The sequence below is a fragment of the Lampetra fluviatilis genome, chromosome 37 (assembly GCF_964198595.1).
Source record: "Lampetra fluviatilis chromosome 37, kcLamFluv1.1, whole genome shotgun sequence".
NCBI lineage: Eukaryota > Metazoa > Chordata > Hyperoartia > Petromyzontiformes > Petromyzontidae > Lampetra > Lampetra fluviatilis.
The window spans coordinates 6,112,439-6,133,574 of NC_136311.1; the positions used below are offsets into that span (position 1 = coordinate 6,112,439).

The following is a 21,136-nucleotide window of genomic DNA, read 5'->3' on the forward strand; positions in this document are numbered from 1 at the left end:
GAAAGACCCAAGAATACGAATTGATATGAATAAGCTGACAAATCTGTCTCCTCTCTATCTTGTCGGTATCTGTCCTTTCTGAGCTCACTACAACACATTTTTTTTCTGAATTCCTCTTATCTGATTACATAAATATCTCTTGTTTATATATCTTTTTTTAAGATTACTAGCATTCTGTGAATTGAGAGTGGGAACCCCAAAAAAGCGGATTTCTGTTTTGGGCCCCCCCCCAATGGGCTAGCATCACTCCTGCCCCAACAAATCTGTAGTCATTTTATTTTTTAAAAAACCTTGCGTGCAATTTTCACGCTGTCACAGATGGGCCAGTTATGTCTGCCTTTTGTTCGCGCAAGTTCCACGTTACTTCGTTGGCACACGTGTTAGCCGTTAAGCTTCGCGAAAGGGGGAAGTTTGTTAAATCAACCACTGGCATTGCCTCATCACCTACAGCTCAAATGTGGTTTCCTGGTTCTCTTGGTCCCTGCCAAATGTTTTTTTTTATTTCTAAAGATAAGCCCTCGCCCTGCATACAGCGCCACTTTTGGATTCTACAACGCGCGAGTTACCGCTACATTTCTAACATGTCGACTTCTGCATTCGGTCTAATTGCGTTCTAAACTTCTGGGGGGGTACTCGCAAGCGTTCAATGCGTAGCGAGCCGGAGTTAGACGCCTCCGCGGAAAGCTCCAACGCCCATCGCCTGCGCAGTGAAGGAAGCAAAACCGGGCCTGCACCGCTGACGCAGCCTGTTGCCTAGGCCTCGCTGGTTCAAGGAAGGGCGGCGGTTTTGTTTGTGATCGGGCGGCCGACACGTGTGGCCCATGGCAAACCGGCAGAGCCTGGACGTTGCCACGGTGCTCGGTAGTCTGGATGCCTTTCTCATCAAGGAAGATGAGTCCTGCCTGTGCGATTACATGTGGGTCCCGAGCCCCACGTCTCCCGTCTCGCCCAACTCGCCCTCCTTCATGTTCGGTGCTGCCAAATATGAGAGTTTTGAGGTACGGTGCTCCTTGTTATTGTGTGGTTTTTTTCTCTCATTCTAATTGTTTGTATTTAATCTACATTTTTGAAACGTATATATGGAGAACAGTTGAATTGTGATTTCTGCCTAGTATTGCTGCAGTCACTAACATCTAAAAAACAGTGTTAAATACATTTTGACAGCCTGCCGAAACCCATCGCACCTTACGTAGTCAACCGATTAGCACGGTTAGCTACGTACGGTGCAAAGGAAATTCATTATTCACAGGTGGGTGTTTCGGGTTGCCACCCATACATAATTAGTAAGAAGAGTGCACACGTTTTAAACGGGTACATATTTATATGGCGCTATTCAGGACTATGTCGACTCTATAAAAAACATGCGTGCTTTGCATGCCGTTTGTCCCAAACACTCATTTGCCAGTACATGTGACCGAGGTACTGCGCACAATGCTTTGTTACATCATCTTAATCCGTAATTAATGAGAGTTTAAAGTTGGCAACCCTATTGGAAGTCAGATAAGTCACAGTGGCTTTGCAGAGTTTAAGGGCATCGAGCTTTGCTCATCTCCTGTTCACAGCCCTGAACCACCAGTGGTGGGAAAATCCACATTTCTATGGCAGGGGGGTGAGTATATTTACAGGGCAACCGATCAAACTGTTGACTTCTTCGCAAATTAGTTCTCATTTTAGCAACCCCGGATCGATGAAGGGCTTGATTGCACCATTCTGCTTCCGTATTTACAATTGTTTTGCATGCGTCAACGGTGCTCTGTTCATAATGTAAAGTCAACACGCTGGTGTACTTTTGGTGTCGCATCAGATTATAGATAGATTCTAGCTGTATTATAGGTTAAAGCTGTATTCCAAGTATCAAAGTGACACTTTTTTTTTAAACTGTTTATCAGAGCGGCAACATGTTGTGGTTTTGATCGTCAGATTGATGTAAGTTGCATTTTTAGAAAACCGGCTACCCAGACACGAGCCACATTTCATTCCAGCGACGACAAAAAAAAGGATTCCAAGCCGTTCGCAGGCTTTGCTCGTCGCCTTACCCAAAGGAGGAATCGTATTTTTTTTCTTTTATTACAGCGGCATTCACAACCCCGAACACCCAGATCAATCCTGGTTGGATCCAGCAGAGTGATTTTCAGTGTTTTTCTGCCACTTCACGTGGTTATTTGCCACGGGCCATTTATACAATGTAAATAAATAAAACCCACGGTGAAAAAGCAGTGCAAGTTTCTTCAATTCCACTCCCCCCCCTCTCAACCCACAAATACCTCTTTCCTGTCCCATCCAGCGGTATAAATGGGTCCACCATGGTCACGTCGATCGGCCGGTCTCGTGCGGTGGAGTAAAGTGTGGGTCCCTCCCCCTTTCCAAGATTTCCAGCCGGTGTGGAAGAGTAGGCCAAATCTACTGGAGGAGGCTTCCTAGAGCTTTCTCTGGCGCAGTGTTTTTCATCGCAAGGCCCGCGGACCGCTGGCGGTCGCCTCCCTGGTGGCCTCTAGTGCGGCCCCCTGACTTGCGGTCCCCCCCCCCGACAATACACAAATAGTGAAAACACCCCTTGCAGGCGGCGGTGTGGCGGCCCTCACGCTGACGATGTCTTATCGGCGGTAGTGGGCCCCCCCTCTGAAAATTTGGGAAGAGCACTGCTCTAGCGGAAGCCGTTCCGCCAGAAGTGGTGCGAGCGAGCACTGGCAGACCTGCGCCTTTGCCTTTCACTATTTCTGCAACGCCGCCGTCGAACGTGAACACAAAAGTAAACGCGACATAATACACACACACACACACGTGCTGATCCATTATTTCTGATTTTGCGATACCTTGTACGCAATTTGTTTCACGTAATCCCTGGAGCTAATAGCGCCCCCTATTATTTTCGAAATACTCAACACCCAGAGATGGACTCAGTGTTCCTTCCAATGCCTCTTGTATTGGAATACAGTTTAGGCTGGTTATAAGCACACCCCTTGGGAGCAAGGCGAGGTGAGCTCATATCCGAAGTCGTCTGCTTGTATTAGAAGTTGCTCCTTGGTCCCCTCTCCGCCGCCATCAACAAATGTGTAAGCACACCTTATTAGCACGCTTCTGATATAAGCAGTCGTTCTTATAAGGTGTGCTTATACCAGCATCTGCTTTGTTTTTAAGAGTAATTGCTATCCATTGAATAAAGGTGACCGAAAGGGAGAATTGCTGCTCTCGTGTGTGTGTGTTGCTGTTGTTGATCGGGCACCACCCCCAGTTGTTCGTGTTTTATCCTCTTCCCCAGCAGATGTTTCGGTCCCAAGTTCTCATTTTAAGGGGCGTAACGGATAAAATTTCTCAACTCACAAATGTGCACTTGAAATATATAACCCGTGAAACAATATTAATTTTTTTTATTCAGAACAGTTTTTTGTGTTTAGTTTGATGCCCTTCCCCCGCACCTCCAATTAGTGCGGTTGGCTACGTACAGTTCAACTTACTCTGAAATTCATACTTTAAATAGATTTAGTTGTGTTATCTCCCCGCAATTGATTTATTAATTTAATCTTTTAATCCACTTAATAATGAAGCTGCTCCCAACAAACACCTGCTTTCCGGACGGTGATATTCTGTGCGTTGTCAAGTTTTCTCAGTACGGTCCTTAATCATGGTCAAATTGAGCTGGGAGACATCATGGCTAATGATGATGATTAATGCCATGAAAACCAGGCTCTCTATGTACGGTGTTGTGCTGCTAAGATTACCCGCGCCCGGCAAGGAGAAATAAAAATATCTGGATTTGGATGTAACGTTCTGACCGTTTCATAGCTCATCGGATTCCTCCAGTGTCAATAAATATTCTGATTCTGTAATGATCTGGCCGCATTCATGTCGCAAGAACCCTCCATCGCCCGACGCAGCCAAGCAAATTCAATTGTCACCTGCGCAAGCGTTGAACGACCCGCCAAATGTTATTGTTTCAGCTCGCCGTTAAAATTAATAATTGTTCTCGCATCTACATATAGCAATTAGATGCGACGCTTTGGCTATTGTTGAAATTATGCCAAGCACCTTCATTGCAGTCCAGGAAGTGACGATGGAATCCAGAAAATACCTGCCCTTTTCGGCGGTCATGGTATCATGCGTGCACCTAGCCCGGCACAGATAGCATCACTGCTGCTCAGTGGCTGCTGGCGGGAGTTTTTTCCCCCGTCACATCTCAGTTCTTAGAACCTGGCCTGGGTGTCCCCTAGGTCACCTTAGCCTTAAAAAAGGACCTGCTGCAGTGTATACATATCAGCGCTGTGGAGACAAAGACGGTCAGGCATGGTGCTGACCACACAACCCCTTCGTGCTCCATAGTGACCTTAATAGGCAAGTGCTACTCTAACTTATCCCCAAACTGTGTGCGCTGCTAAATCTGGGATTTCTTCACATTTGTGTGTGTGTGTGTGTGCGTGCCTTTTTGTGTTGCAGGCGGAGGCCGATGAGGAAAAGGTTTTGACCATGAGGAAGCTCGTTCTGTCTGGCATTCTGGCCAGCGAGGAGACCTACCTCAACCAGTTGGAGGGCCTCATGCTGGTGAGATCCAGATGAAAGCGCGCAACACACGCGCGCACCTCCAGGAGACAAATATCCCCCCACCCGTGTAGCCTGAATAGACTGTCAGGACAAGTGCTGTGAGTGCACGCTGATGAAGGCCTGCACGGTGCATGAGGGGGTGGGTGGCCAGTATCACGCCCGGCCGCCTTTGTCACACCAGATCCTCGTTTGAGGAGAGCACACACACACACACACGCATGACGTCATGTTCCAATCGGCATCAGGTCATTGAAATGACGATTGTAGACACAACAGGGCAAACTAGCAAGCAGTGCGTGACTGTGTCGGACAAAGGCCTCGGATGCTGATGTCACAGAACTACTTCTGAAGGTCAGTAAGGCCTCTTTAGCCAAATAAGGAGCACAGATTTATAATGCCCTGCATATATTGTTTTATCGCATATCAACAAAATAGAAAAGTGTTTGTCTCTGGGTCGTGGGCCCTGGTGCAGTTATACTGCCTGCACAACTCAATGGCTATGCCACTGACATTACCCAAAGTGTCACCCACTGCTCAACCGCGCTTGTCATCCAGTCACATGGCATGGCTAGCACCTGGGCTGCTCTGGCCCTGGGGCCCAGGTGCAATCGCACCGTCTGCACACTCAGTGTCTACGCCCCTGTTGCCACCCAGAATTATCGAGTGATCAATCGCTCAACTCGCATCGCCCAACGTTTTCGACATATGTCTGTCTGCAAGTCGGTGCGATTATCGCCCCGAAGCGTTTTCGTGTTTCTGCATCATTCATTTCCCGAGCGACGGTTTAAAGTTTGTCATTGTCGAACCTCCATTGTAGGAGATGTCATTTAAACATGAACGTACATTTGTGGCAGCGTTCTCAACTTCTCCGGCAGCGCGAGCGTTATTATCCTCCAAATTACATCCCCTTCGCTGCTCCGCTCTATTTAATTTGCCCGCTTTTGTTTATTTACCGGGGGCAACATTGGCACGTAAAATGAAGATCGATTGATTATTTTGGCAACCCAGCTCGCTCTCGCAAACGAGACTCTGTTCCCCCCCCCCCCCCCGGCGCCCGCTTCGACGAAATCAAATTCGGACGCGAACCCAATCTTTTTGGCGTTTCGCTTTTCTGTGTCCCCCTCCTCCCCGGCTTTCCCTCGCCCCCCCCCCCTCCTGCCAGCCGCTGAAACCGCTAAGGGCGGCCGCCACGACGTCGCAACCGCTGCTCACCAACGTTCAGATCGACGCCATCTTCTTATGCCTGCCCGAGATCCTCGCTGTGCACCGCGAGTTCTACGAGGGCCTGCGGCCTCGCGTGCAGAAGGACGACGCCTCGCAGGGCGTGGGCGACCTCTTCCTCAAGCTGGTCAGGGTCTTCTTACGTTGTCCGCCCGGTTGCGTTGATCGGAGTTGTATGTACGGTTGTTGTTGTTTTTTTTACTCGAAATATTTTTTTTACTAAAACTTTTTTTTGTACTAAAACTATTTTTTTTGTACCAGGTAAGGCCCACTGAGCTATGCAGCTCTTTTTTAGAAGCCACCTGGCCATTTATAGCAGCCAAATATTAGAAAAATTTGGGGTGAAGAAAAAAGGTGAGGGAGATAACATCTCGCCACCACGGCACCCCTCAACTGAATGTTATATTTCAATAGGAGCCCGGTACAGAGCACAAACCGCCGACGCAGGGAGGGGGGTACAGAGAAACACTGCGGGCCACAAGGGCCAAAACACTTCGAACCTGGCCGGTTTTAAAGAAGGGAGGGAGAGTGGGCTCGCCGCCCCACCAAATGGGGACCACGAGTGGGGTGTATGTATTGTATGTTGAACTGCTTTCGCGCCGTACGCAGCCAATCGTGCTAATCGGAAGTGCGGGAGAAGGACAGTCAGGGTGCTGCGTGTGGCGAGATGTTAGCCCCCTCGCCTGGGATCCAGGAGGTTGGGGATTCGGTCCCGATCCTGATGGCTGTTGTTTATTTCGAGTTTGCAATTCGCAAGAGCTGGTCAATCTGTGACAAATACTTATACTTACGCGATCTAACCCAAAAACCTTTAATATGAATAACATTGTCGCAAAAGCCTACATGTGTTAAACTTCAAAAATTACACCGCCAATTACTCAATTGGGATTCGACACACACACAGAGCAGCAGCGATTGTCGCCCCCTACTGGCAGACTCACGACCCAGGTCACTCTTGCAAATGAGACTCATCCTGCTGCCTTGACTTCTCACACTGGTTACGCAAAAGAAACTTGAAACTACGCGTACGGCTCCGCGAAGCGCAGAGTTCCGCACGAGTTGGAAAACTGCGTCCACATCTGCGGTGCAGTTCCCTAAGCAGAACAATACCGTCAGGGCAGAGCTTGGGGGGCGCCAGAGGTCGCAAACGGGTTTTGATTCCTTACCCGTACCCGTACCCGGTCGCACCAGGGTCGCAAACGGCGACCCGTACCCGGCTGGGTACGGGTACCCGTTCCCTACCCGTACCCTACCCGAAATGAGTGACAAACGGTGACTCACCAGTGACTCACGGCCTACCCGTACCCGGCCACACCAGGGTCGCAAACGGGTACCCGTACCCGTACCCAGCTGGGTACGGGTAGCCGGGTATCGGGTAGGGTACGGGTATCGGGTACCCGGTTGCGACCTCTGGGGGGCGCGCGTCCAGTCTGCGGCAGCTGCGGCATCTGGCGGAGGGTAGGAATCATTGGCGAGGTGTGATGGCGCCAACGGCTTTGGCTACGATGACCTCTTGACCTGGATCAGACTGAGAGCGAATGCATTGGATGTCAATGTGCCGATAATAAGTGCTGGGTTTTCTCTGGCTGCTACAGTTTCCTCCCACATGCCCATGTAGGACCTTCCTAAAAAAAATCGTCAGGAGACTCGGGTGTGGCTTTCCTGGGTAATTAAAGGTCAGAACGATGTACAGCCGACTCGGGTGTTCGCTTAAACCTTCAGTTTTTATACCACTTTTTGCGACGTCGGGAACTTGGCAATCGACGATTCGATGAACTTAAACCAGAACAGCATGTGCAAGTGAAACATGTTGCAGAGTTAACCGACGGAAAAAGTTGTTGGTTGTGTGCGTCAGGTGGCGAGGTTGATCCGGCAGAGATATGGCTGGCAATGGTGACGCAGCAGTCGCTGTGGGTAAAAACAAAAAACCCAAAACAGATGCTGAGTCCATTTTAGTTTCGCGATCGGGATGTGACACAATGGGAAACATTTGTGCCTAATAAGTACTGCATATTCTCAGATTAACATGATCCATTGTAATTTATATGACTACAGGCAGTCCCAGGGTTACGGAAGGGTTAGGTTCCCGAGAACGATCCGTAACCGTAACTTTCCATATTTTGGAAATGTAATAATTTTGCCACAATCAATGTAAAATCCCATCGCCGGAAATAGTTGTGCCTCCCCAACCCGATTACTAGTTCCTTTTATCTCCGTACTGTATCACACTGTCATCCGTTTTCTGTCAATCGTATCGCTGTACATACGCTCTGCACTTCCTATTATTTCATTTAATCGAATATTTACCCCTACAACCACCCATAAATAAACCAATGGAGCATGTACTGTATCCAGTTGTTTATGAATACCACGAAACGTTTAAATATTAATTGTTAACAGAAAGCAGTCACTTCCGAATGTTCATGTACCATGCATTAGGCTAGGCCCAGGCTTCTTCGATCGCTGTTGGCTGAGACCAGAAGCCATCGAAGTGTAATTGTGTTAAATAAATTACATACAGTAAATAACTCATGAAATCAACTTAAAATGAAGAAAACTTGCAATAGAAACATGGGGAAAAAAGATAGTTATAGGCACGGAAAACAAACAATTACATAATGCTACAAAAGCAAAAGAATTATGTAACACTACAAAAAAATATACTTACCTTAATCCTAGTGAACCTCAGGCTCGGTGAAGGCGTAAGGTGGCCCACCTTACGCCTCGCTCCGCGGTATTCGCAACCTCACTGCGTTGCACTACTTGCGCTTACGTAACTAACGCAAAAAATATCCGCATCTTGATTTTTTTGTCGTGATTTATGGGAGCATTTCTGTCAAGTCGGATTTCCCTAAGTCGGTTCTTCGCAACCCTGGGACTTAAAGTACATTAAAATATCTCCTGTGGTCTTCGCACCTGATAAGCTCACAGTGATGCCATCACCTTTACTCTATTTAAGACCGAAAAGGGGAAGACTTCTTCACAATTCTGGCTAATTGCCTGATAAATGTCGTACACAAATTGTCAATGTTGTGGGTTTACTTTCCAACACACCGGTGTGCTGAAATAGTAACTCGTTGTGACGTCTTTGTTCACGTGGCACACCTTACTAATTGGCGGTGTCGGGTGCTAGCGGGTTTAGCGACACATTTATATTTACGCAATCTAACCCAGAAAAAAACCTTCGTGGAAAAGAATCATGACAATAATTTAATAAGCATCCCCCCCTCCCCCAACGCATTTTTCCTTCACCAACGCGCTGGGTTTCACGCTTCAATACACTGGTGGGCTAAAGCAGTGAACTATTTGTCTTTTGTCCTACGTGACACTTTTTTACTGATTGGCCGTGTTGGGTCGTGGAGGGTTACGACACATTTATAAATAACGCAATCTAAACCCAAAAACGTTAATTATGAATAATATTGGTCGCGAAAGCCTACGTGTTAAACTCGCTGTTACCTCCGCAACACAAGAACCACTCGAGCACCGGGAGGAGAGTTCGCTCGATCCAAGGTGTTCACTGGAACAGGCGGAGTTACCAATTTGAAAAGGGCCTTTGAACTGAGCCACAAGAGGACAAAGGAAGGCACGGGGCGACGAGCGCTGGTTCAGAGCTCACTTTGCCCACTGACATTAGCCGTGGCGATGAATCAAACTCGAGCATAGCATTCGGCATTTAAAAAATGCAACACTCATTCCGTTTCGATTTAAAGCTTTCGTGACTGCAGGGATTCATCTTCTTGGCTCTTTCGGTAAAGTCACGTAGAAGGGAAATAATAAAATAAGAAAAATGAAACATAATAAGATAAAATTCTCACGACGTTTCGGCCACAACGCAAGCAGCCGTCCTCAGGTGAAGAACAGGTGTGTCGGAAAGACAGTGTCTGACCTGTTCTTCACCTGAGGACGGCTGCTTGCGTTGTGGCCGAAACGTCGTGAGAATTGTATTTTATTATGTTTTATTTTTATTGTTTTATTATTATTTTCCTTCTACGTGACTTTACCGAAAGAACCAAGAAGACTCATTCCGTTCTTAATTGTTATAGTTATTGTAACAACAACAAAAAATCTCCGTTGTTCTTACACCCCCAATGGCAAGAGGCTAAAATCGCCTCGGCAGAAGAGTTTTCAACCAAAAAAAGAGACCCTGTCGCGTTACGACGCCACGCGTATTTCTGAAACCTGGGTTCAGATGAGGACGGGAACAAAGTAAGTTGACACACTGAATATTATTTTTCTGTTTCATGCAGAACCGGTGCAGGAAGCGGAGGGGGGGCAGTAAGGTGGGGTGTGAGTGGTGTTTCGTGGCACGCGAGCTGACCTCAAGCCTGCGGGTTCACGTTCTTTTCTCCAAACAACAAAAACCACTTTGCTCCTTCTCCGGCGATTGTGCGACTATAAACTGGGCGAGCAACAACTAACGGCATCTGTCGGCTGACGTTTCTTTTGAAAAAAAAATAATGACCACGAAAATTCGGAGTGCAACAGCTAAAGTTTCCCTGATGTGCGGCAAGTAGTTTGCAAGTTGCGATAAAAAAACCACGGTGGGCTGAGTTTGATTATTTGACAGAGCCTGAATGGTAATAATTTAGTACATTTGTTATTTGTGCCATTCTTCTTTTTTAAGAGGCGACCGGCCACAAATGATAGCTCATTGATGTGGCTTTTACCATCACACGTGGGAATTTATAGAAGCAGCCAAATAATTTAAATGTGCGTTTTGTAAATATGGAGGGCCCAAAACTGGAGGAGCCGGAGAACAACCCATGCGACCACCACAGGGAGACAAATCACGCAAACTCCAAATATGCATCGGGCATTTTCAAGGTCCAGGATCGAACCCACGACCTCCTGCATACCAGGCGAGGGAGATAACATTTCGCTACTGCAGCACCCCAAGGGAAAGATGGCTTTGGCTCAAAAAATAAAGCCAAGATTCATCAACAAATCTTGATTATCATTTCTGAAAGCCATTCCACAAGGCAGATGAAATGGTCATGCCGAGCAGATTGATGAATTCACGACATATGAGGTCAACAATGTTGAAACGCGATCGAAGGAACCATGCTCTCGCAAATATGAACCATCTGTGTTTGTGTTTTTTTTTTTTCCAGGCCAACCACCTTGACTACTACAAGAAGTTCGTGGACAACTACAAGACTGCGGTGGAGATGGCCGATAAGTGCAGCAGCGCGGACGCTCAGTTCGCCAAGATTTCAGAGGTTTGGCGGAAGCTGCAAAAGAGTGGCACTTTTTTACGTTTTCCCACGACGCTTGTGAAAGTGTAATAAGGGCCTATGTCCGGCTCACGTGGTGATCGGCTCTGCCGGTCCCGCTTTACAGCCAATGGGGGGAGAGCCTGGGAGCATGGCCTCGGCGTGATCACGGGATGTCAGCTAGGGTGATTGGTTCTGCTGGTCTTGGCCTCAGCCAATGGGAAGACTAGTCAGGGGCGTGGTCCCGGGAGTTGATGGGGAATCTGTAACATTCGGCGCAGGCTATTAAGGATTGGCTGGAGGGTACCACGTGACCCAGGCGTTAAAAAAGATGAGAGATCAGAGAAACGTGGTCAGACACGGAACGAAGAGAGAGAGAGAGAGGCCACGCGCGAGCGGGGCTCCGGGTGCCACGTGGCGGTGCATCTCTTGTGGGCTGTCTGCCCGCTTCCCGTTGCCTGCCAGCAACGGGGAGTGTTTGTGAACTGAAGAAGTGAAATAAAAGGACCGATTCCACAAGCCGTCTCCAAGAGGTTTATTACAAAAGCATTAATGCATCAGCTTTGTCCGTCCATCCATTCGTCTGTCTTGTCTGTAACACGGTAACACGATGGCTCTCGTAAAGATGGAAAGATGCGTCGTTATCAGGAACTTGCCCTGGAGGAAACGGTCACAATTTATAGAAGTGATTCCAAAAATGTGGGAGATAAAAACCAGTGCTGGGAGAAAGAAAAAAAACAGCGACACGTGCCGTAATTTTGCCGTGCGCGTGGCATCATCTCGTTGTCGATAATAGTCGGGATACCTTTCCAGGAACAAACACATGTTGGATAGAGTTACACGATCAACGCATATGTATGCGTGATTTTTGGTCCTGTTGTTTAAAGTGACCTTGTAACACATCTGACTCGATTTTAATGAGGCTAGCACCAAATCTCTCTCTTAGAGCCCAAGTCTTAACCTTTACCAGTCCTGGCACTTACCCTAATCCTGACATACATTGTTAATGTCAGCATTAAATAGAGGGATTGCCTTGTTAACGCTTAATCCAATTTCACAGGGCAAGCCTTATTAAAAGCTGCATTTGCATTTAGGACTATTTGCTTTTTGCATTACAGACCTTGCGTTTTGTAGGTTCCTGCAGTGTGACTGTGCTAAATGGCCTAATAGGAGTGTGTAAATGGGATTAAACAGTGGGGAGTAGAGCACAGCGTTTGTATTTCGAGCAGCTTTCCTCCATTGTACCAGACGGAGACAAAATATCCTCCGTAGTCTTCACCAGCCTGTTGGGGCGAGCGCTGTTAGTGAGCGTTTCCGAAGGCCATCGCGGTGATTTGTACAACACCGTTGCCGGTCGCCTTCGTCCCCCCACTGCCGATGATCACACGCTTGCGTTGAGGCCAGAGGTCGCAAACGGGTTTTGATTCCTTACCCGTACCCGTACCCGGCCGCACCAGGGTCGCAAACGGGTACCCATACCCGTACCCTACCCGATACCCGGCTACCCGTACCCGGCTGGGTATCGGGTAGGGTACGGGTACGGGTACCCGATTGCGACCTCTGGGATGAAGCCATGTTTCAGGCGTGGGTGGGTTGATTCTAGGAACTTGAATTGTGAGAAGAGACAAGACGTTGGGAAATGAGTGACAAATGGTTACTCACCAGTGACTCACGGCCTACCCGTACCCGTACCCGGCCGCACCAGGGTCGCAAACGGGTACCCGTACCCGGCCGAGTACGGGTAGCTGGGTATTGGGTAGGGTACGGGTATCGGGTACCCAATTGCGACCTCTGCTTGAGGCTGAGTTGAGGTTGAGTTGACCAATGAGAGGCCGAATTCTGGTTCAGATGCTTGTCGTTAATGTTGGCCCTTGACGGTAATGAAACTCGGATCACGGGATTCTGTGCCAATTACTGTGCCACAACCACTCCACCCCTTGTTATCCAAGACAAACGGAGGCAGCGGAGGTCATGGGTTTGATCCCAACCCTGACGCCTGTTGTATATTTGGGGTTTGCATGTTCTCCCCGTGGTAGTGTGGATTTTTCTCAGGGTCCTCCGGGTTTTCTCCTCCACGTTTAGAATCAACGTACTTTTTAGAGTATTTGGCTACTATAAATGTCCACGTGATAAGCCACTTCGTTGAGCTATCATTTGTGGCCAGGTCGCTTCTGAACAAGAGCTACACAGCTCAGTGGGCCTTACCCTAGTAAAATAAAACAAATAGTCATCGTAGTTAAGGCCAGCACAATACATAAAGGGGGTGGGTGGCCAGCACCACGTCCCGGCCACTTTTGTTTCTCCAGTGCTGATGCTTACACACCGCACCACTCATTCATTGACGGCTGACTCGATCTAGGGGAGACCTAAGACCGGTTCGGATATTCGTCACCGACGTTGGCTTTGAGTGCGGATTGTCCTCGGGTTGCCGGGGTTCGTAGGGCGTAGCACGCAAACCGCTGCGCCACCGCTCCCCACTCTTGTACGTGTATACGCTGTGCACGCATTCAACTCCATACGTCTCGTGTCTTGTTATTTTTTTTAATGCAGAGGTTAAAGGTGAAGAGCTCTTCTGGATCCAAAGAGCAAGCAGGCGCATCGTCTCTGGAAGGTATCACAGCGAGGGACTCGGGAGGCAGTCTGTGTTTCAGGCTTTTATGTCCAGACGTGAGTCTAGCCCCAAGCTGCAGACCCGCGTTCTGATCCGGCAGGCTGGATGATCACGTGAGTGTGCGCCAGCGACCGACGTGACATGACGTCTTGCGGCACGTACAGACGTCGTGACGTCGAGCGCGTACCTCCAGGCCTCTCTCTCGCCTCTCTCGTCTCGCTTTTTCTTATCAATAAACCCCTTCAGTCATAATGCAAACAAATAACACAACTCTGATAATGTATGCTCTGTCCTTGAAGTTGATTGGTCCACACCCGAGACAGCTTTCCTTAGATATTCATATTCTTAGGTTTTTTTGGTAAAGTCACGTAGGTAAAAAATTAAAATTAATAAAAGTAGAATAAAAATAAAATAAAAATCACGACGTTTCGGAGGCAACACAAGCTTCCGTCTTCAGGTGGTACGGTCACAGCACGATAGCTAGTCTCACATGAGTTGGACAAGATGACGCCAAAAGGCGCACAACTCAAAGACAATGCACCATCAGAGTATGAGAGCTCGGGGTAAGCATTTACACCATTGGAACCTCATTTACCAGTAAAAAATAAGATAATTGGTTTTTTACCCTTCTATCTGTCAGTTTTGTTGCCAGATAGAAGGGTAAAAAACCAATTAACAATAAACCCCTTATTCCTCGTCCTACGGCTCTCTCAATCTCTCGTTTAGCTCTCGCTTTCACCTCGCTAATCCGCCTCTCTTTGTACCTCGGCAAGGCGCATATCCCAGTGAGCCATGTCGCTCGGCGGGCCACTCCACAGGCCCCGTCCGCGGGCGACGTGGCCAGCTGGCCCGCCAGTCGTGGGAGCCCTCGTTTACACCGCCGTGTTTCCCATCCCGTCGGTCACAATGGTCGTTGTGTCGTGCGCGTGTTTCCCCGGCAGCGCTCCTGTACAAGCCCGTGGACAAAGTCATGCGCAGCACGCTCGTCCTGCACGTGAGTAGCACTCGTGACGCAGACACCCTGCGGAGGGAAACCCGCGAGACACCGCGTTGGATTTGTTCATCGCGTAAACGCGCGCGAATCCCACGACCTCGCAACGCCGAGCTGACGCGGCGTAACGGTTCGTACACGGGGATTTGAAATCCAGACGTTGGCGGATCTGTTCCGTCTCCTGGCGCGCCAGTTGAAGCAAACGGTGCAAGTTTTTCACCGACCCCGCTGCCTCTATCCACCCTTCGCCGCCACACCACGGATTCACGCGGTTGGTGTGAAAGAAGTTCAACATACATGCGTGCACCCTGCAGGATAGATGGCTACACCAGAGTTAGTCAATCGGTAGGCCGTGTGCGGTGTTGGGTAAAATGTTGGGTACGCTTCGAGCTCTTCCAACGCGTTGGAAGAGGAGACGAGAGTTCGTCCTGGCGGGGAAGGGGGGCGGGTGGCCCTTCTGCCAGCAGTGGCCTGAATAAGCAGTTGCAGGGCACTGCATCTTTACTTTTTTTATCACTGGAAAGCCAGAGATTTAGTGATCAGAATCATCAGGATCAAAATCTTTATTTTAGACTGGAGGAATCTGATGAGCCATGAAGCTCTTTTTCACAGATGTCCAGTAAGTGATGCTACACGTCACCCTTTAGATATGGCAAAGGAAGGGGCATGGAAATAATCATTTCACTTGCGAATCTCTTGATTTGTTTACTTAAGGATATCTCGCTCATACGGGGTTTGCGATTCATAAAAAAAAAATCAGATTACGTGTTGTTTCTTTGAATGAGAGTGTTTTTTTTTTTCAAATCCATAGCGCTGATGAAAAGTGCAGGTCCCTCGTGAAGAGGAAGAACCAAACACATCTCCTTAATATTTATTCTCATGACAGCCTATTTCACAGATTTACTTAATTTTCATGAAGAATGAGCTACGCGATTATTGTGACAGATTCCACCTCAGGTCCATTTTAAGCGGGGTGCTGCCGTCAAATAAATGTGTAAATCGCAGCACACGGCGCCGGGTTTTGCTGCTATCGTTATCACCACCATCATCATCGTCATCAGTTAAGTGTAGCCGCTACGTCTTCTGCCACCACGGTGAATCGTCGCGAGCAGGACCTGCTGAAGCACACGCCGCGGTCGCACAACGACTACCCGGCCCTGGAGGAGGCGCTGCGCATCTCCCAGAACTTCCTCTCCCACCTCAACGCCGAGGTGACGTCGCATCGAGCGAATCTGCGCAGGGGAGAGGTGAGTAGCCGCCCCCGCGCTACCGGTTACGCCTCTCAGCGTCGCTCGCTAATCAAATGTTGAATTTCGATTTAAAGCTTTCGTTACTGCAGGGATTCATCTTCTTGGTTCTTTCGGTAAAGTCACGTAGAAGGGAAATAATAAAATAAAATAAATAAAACATAATAAAATAATTCTCACGACGTTTCGGCCACAACGCAAGCAGCCGTCCTCAGGTGAAGACCAGGTCTGTCGGGGAGACAGCGTTTTCAGACTTTCAGACGCTGTCTCCCCGACAGACATGTTCTTCACCTGAGAGGACGACTGCTTGCGTTGTGGCCGAAACGTCGTGAGAATTGTATTTTATTATGTTTTATTTTTATTATTTTATTATTTCCCTTCTACGTGACTTTACCGAAAGAACCAAGAAGAATAATATGTTGCTCAGAGGGAGCCGCTTGCCCTGTGCTCTGGTCCCCACCTCTCCTCTTCCCGCCCGACCGCTTGAGCAGTATTTTTTCATAGACAAATTTTTATTGCGGGAAATGTATTTTATTTAATGTCGACGTTTGTTCGCGTGGTATTCTCAATTTCTGTTGGCGTCATTGGTGTGCTTCAATTGCTCTTTTGACAGTTTTGTTTGCCCTGGTCACGCTTGCAATGAGACCATCCTGGTCTCTAGTTCTCACTTTAGTTGAACAAATAAACTTGAATCTCACCTCTACTATCGCCTCCCCTTCTCTCCCCACCCCCTTCCCCACCTCTCCTATTCCCCTTCCCCAGCCGTCCCCTAACCCAGCGGTCCCCAAACTTTTTGGCACCAGGGACCGGGACCGGTTTCGTGGAAGACAATTTTTTCACGGACCGGGGGTGGGGGGGCGGGGGGGGGTCATCATTGGGTCCTTCCCCCTTTTCAAAGAAGCTCTCCAGCGACGTTTGTTTTTTACTCATTGTGGCTACTAGGGGTTAGCAGCTTGTGGGCTTACTAACACTGTGACTGAGACAAGTGCGCAGTGCGGGAAAGAGGCGCGGATGGAAGTGGTAAATAATAAAATAATTGGGGCGGGCCACGCGCGGACTCACCGCTCTCACCTCCTGCTACTGTGCGGCCCGGTTCCTAACAGGCCACGGACCGGTACCGATCCGCGGCCCTGGGGTTCGGGACCCCTGCCCTCAGCCATCCTCACCTCTCCTGTCTGCCCCGTGTCGTTATTCTAACGAGGCCGCGCCGCTGTCGTGCAGGGCTACTCCATGCTGCGCGACGGCTTCCTGGTGGAGCTCGTGGAGTGCTCCCGCAAGCTGCGTCACGTGTTCCTCTTCGACAAACTGCTCCTCTGCACCAAGCTCAAGAAGCAGATCTCGGGGTGAGGGCTCTGGCGTGTGACGTTAGCCGCCGTGGCGGCCGCAGCAATCGAAACGCTGGTTTTTGCCAGCTTCACGTCGCAGTGTGCAAACCACCGCGTTGCCACTCCCCCCCAGCCCCTCACCCCACCCCTCATTGAAATGTCGCTGGTGGTCAGCAATAACGACAGTGGAAGGACCAAATCGGCGGTTTGCAGCCGTTTGGTGGATCATTACGTCACAGGACCGGGAAAGATGGCAACATCTTGGGGAGACCTTCATCCAACAGTGGATTGATAATGGCTGCTGCTGATGATAATGATGATTTTCAGTTAAGTGCCGATTTGAATCATGTTAGTCGGAGCCAACCGATCAGCACGGTTAGGCTACGTACGGTGCGAAAGAATTTCAACGTACGTACACACGTACATAGAAGCGTGAAACGGCGCAAAACTCTGGCGCTACGCTCGGGAGCTTGCGGATGAGCATTGCTCCGGCTCACCGCGCCACCGCCGCCCTCTCCTCGTGCGACCGCCAGGAAGCAGCAGAACTACGAGTGCAAGTGGTACCTGCCGCTGGTGGATCTGAGCTTCGTGCCGGTGGACGAGACGGAGAGCAGCCCCCCCATCCACGTGGCCACGGAGGAGGAGCTGGAGGCGATGAAGGGCAAGATCTCGCAGATCAAGAGCGAGATCACGCGAGAGAAGGTACGGGGAGCACTCACGCCGCCCTCCGCTGGTTCGCGAGCCACGAGTGCCACGAGCCAGTGCACCAGACGACCGCACGTGACCTAGGATGGGTCGAACAACCTCCTTCTCTGACTTGATAGCCACGGTGGCGAGATGTTGACTCCCTCGCCTGGTATGCAGGAGGTCATAGATTCGATCCCGACCCCGACGCCTGTGTGTTTGGAGTTGGCGTGTCTCTCTCCGTGGCCAGGTCACTGAGCCTTACCTGGTACAATTAAAATATTTCGTTTAGTTTTAATAGATTGGTAGTTGCCATCCCATTTTACCTTCTGTAGGGGGAGCAACGAGCAGACGTGTTCGGATTTGGGCAACTGCAGTAGAATTTGCTCCACTTGTCCATGAAAAACTGCTGACAAGATGAGTCGTTTATTTTCTCAGCAGTGCATGCCAGGAAACGGTGCTGGCGTAGACCCGCTGATAAATGTGCATATGTATGGTAAAATTTGCAGCGTGACTCCACTCATGGGTGAAAAATGGGCAGATATTAGGAAGCCATTTCAATCTGTGGGATGGGAAAAAATGCTTGTAATCTAGCAATAATATAAATAAAGGGGGCATGGATAATAGGGGTTTGCATGGACCCTACAGCTGCCACGGATAATAGGGGTCATGGGTAATGGGGCTGCGAGCAAGAGGATTTTGTACAATTATTTTAATAAAAAAACATCTTTTGATGAATGCCAGATGCCTTTGGCTTCATACATCATGGATCTGAGTGTGTCTCTGACCCTGTAGATCAAATCCTTCCAGTCTCTCCTCGCCCGGTGGCCAGGGCTGTTAACCGACCGCCTAAAACCCACATCTGCCACGTTTTGATTTCACCGAGTTTCACCGTAAAAGTCAAAACTAGTCCACGGTTTTGCTTCATTAACCTTTTAAGAAAACTCACGTGGGGAAAACATCGTTCTTGGATGGCCTGTCGGTGGGAAGGTGAACCGGTACTTTATTTCCTCTATGGAGATTAAACAAATCTGTCTCAGCTCTTCAATTGCCGTTCCTTTAATCGCGCACGGATTCTGTTGCTCATTATTTCCCCGGTACAGCAAAGGTAGCTATTATTACGACAGACACACCATAACAAACTCGTCGCTGCCGTTTACATAATGACTTAATTAAAGTGCGGCGGAAATGTACAATTAGTGTAATTTTTCCCTTCATTAAAACGCAGTCGCTGCTGCTCAAAAGCCTTTCGCCCAGGTTTGGAAGTAATTACCACCGTCTTTAATGCACCTCTGCGTCGGTGTTGTACTCGGCTCGTAATCATCGTCAGGGACGCGTAGATGATGAAGGTTCGTTGCGCCGTGTCCACCGCGTTCCACCGCGTTGTAGACGGAGGCCTCCGCAGGGGTAGTAGGCCAGCATCACGACAGATGTACGTACGTATGTTCAACTTCATTCGAACCCTACGTAGCCAACCGTGATACGTAGGGGGAAGGACAATGAAAATGAACTAAACACAAAAAAGCAGTTCTAATGAAATGAGTTTTAAATCTAGATGATTTAAAAGTGCATAGCTCCAGCGGCTTCCTAATATCGGAAGGAAGAGCGTTCCAGACGGCCGAAGAGGTGCACCTGAAAGCGCACGATACAGTGACCGTCTTTCTTCGATGGCGGGCCAAAATACGAACCCACGAGTGTCTGGGACGGCCGATCGGATGTTGCCGTGATGGAGAGGCGTTCCAGAGATCCCACACTTCATGCGATCGTGCAAACGTAGGGCACGGCATACGTGAGAGTCCATCACGGCAACTGCGAGGGTCACGGTCGGTGTTCGGAGAGGAGAGTGAGGCATTTGTCCACGGTATCGCTCGCATTAATTGTCTGGCCAGCCGTGAGCCCATCCGTTACTGTGTACCGAGGGTACATCGGTGCCAGTGGAGAGGGGGAGGGTCACGTACCAGTAGAGGTCACGTACCAGTAGAGGTCACGTACCAGTAGAGGGCACTCGCGGCCAACGGATGACTTGGAATCGCTCGCCGTTGTTTTTACGTCGGAAAGACTCGCCGAACGTCGGGAACCTTTTGCAGGAGGGTCCTGCGAGGGTTTCGCATTTGGGAGCGACGCTGCTGTGTTCAATCCCCGGTGGGGTTATTTGCTTCAATAAAAAGTGGCTTGAAGGAACGGAAGGTGAGTGCTTAGATGGATGTTGCGAATACCTCCGATTAGCGCAGTTGCGCAAGAGCGCAGAATTGTGGTCACCACATCTACGCCTCTATATAAGGAACGAAACGGGTGGACTTCTCCACAATTCTGGCTGTCGCCTGATGAAGCTAGTTGTAATTGCTGGCGAAACGTCGTACTCAGATTGTAAATATTGTTGCTTGGCTCTCCAACACAGCGGTGTGCTGTACTAGTGATGAATTGGCATGTACTGTTTACGTGACAACCCTTACTAGTTGGCTGTGTCGGGTGGTGGCGGGTTCAACGACACATTTATATATTTACGCGATCTAAATAAAAAAAACCTCTTACGGGTGCGAAAGAAGTTCAACATGCATACATCAGCGGGGGATGAGTCGTATTATCGAGAACGTAAGGGAGTGGGTGAGAATTATATGGTTTGGCCACGTGTTGGGCAGAGGTAACAAAGGTGCATTTACAGAGATACAATTAAGCGCTCTAAAAGATGGAAGAGTAGCAGGTATGGTTTTATTTCGTAGCCTAACACAGCAGATAAAGAACGTTTTAGTGTGTAGTTGGTCATTCTTTTTTTTATCTCATTCCAAAATAGTTTTGGCTTCTCACACGAGGTGCGGGCTGGAGCGCATTTACTCTGATGGCCGTTGGCCAGTGATGGGAATTTCACATTCCTAGGGTGGCAGCCACAGCCAAAAAGTAGAACAACTTACTGATGGCTTTGCTATATAGGTGTCTGGTTTAAAATAAACAAATCAAGACTTAGCCCTGCAGTTTCTTGCTCATGCAACTGCTGGCGGAAGGGTCTCCGCTAAGTCGACCCCTCGGCCCTGGATTCGAACCTACAACTTTACGTTAGATTATGCAGTATATAATGTACGTTTTTAACCATCACCTTTTCACTACCCGACAGAGCGCATGGAATCAAGTTGTCACGTCACGGGCGAATACTGAGCTTTGTTAACACCAGATAGTGCCGGTTGTAAACCTCCAGAAGGTTGTGGGCTCGATCCCGACCCTGACGCCTGCCGTATATTTGGAGTTTGCATGTCTCCCTCCTCGTGGTTGCGTGGATATTTTTCTCCGAGTCCTCCGGCTTTTTCCCTCCA

At 49.0% G+C, this 21,136-nt stretch overlaps 1 protein-coding gene across 1 annotated transcript in view; it reads left to right on the top strand.

Annotated features, from left to right (window-relative positions):
* LOC144945454 (active breakpoint cluster region-related protein-like) overlaps positions 1–21,136 on the top strand; it is a 119,250-nt gene that overhangs the window by 46,952 nt on the left and 51,162 nt on the right. The window contains exons 3-10 of the mRNA XM_078873970.1: positions 4,432–4,536; positions 5,699–5,884; positions 10,872–10,979; positions 13,524–13,584; positions 14,526–14,578; positions 15,688–15,822; positions 17,044–17,165; positions 17,681–17,849. Coding sequence (XP_078730096.1) covers positions 4,432–4,536; positions 5,699–5,884; positions 10,872–10,979; positions 13,524–13,584; positions 14,526–14,578; positions 15,688–15,822; positions 17,044–17,165; positions 17,681–17,849 — 939 coding nt within the window. The remainder of the gene's footprint in view (positions 1–4,431; positions 4,537–5,698; positions 5,885–10,871; positions 10,980–13,523; positions 13,585–14,525; positions 14,579–15,687; positions 15,823–17,043; positions 17,166–17,680; positions 17,850–21,136) is intronic.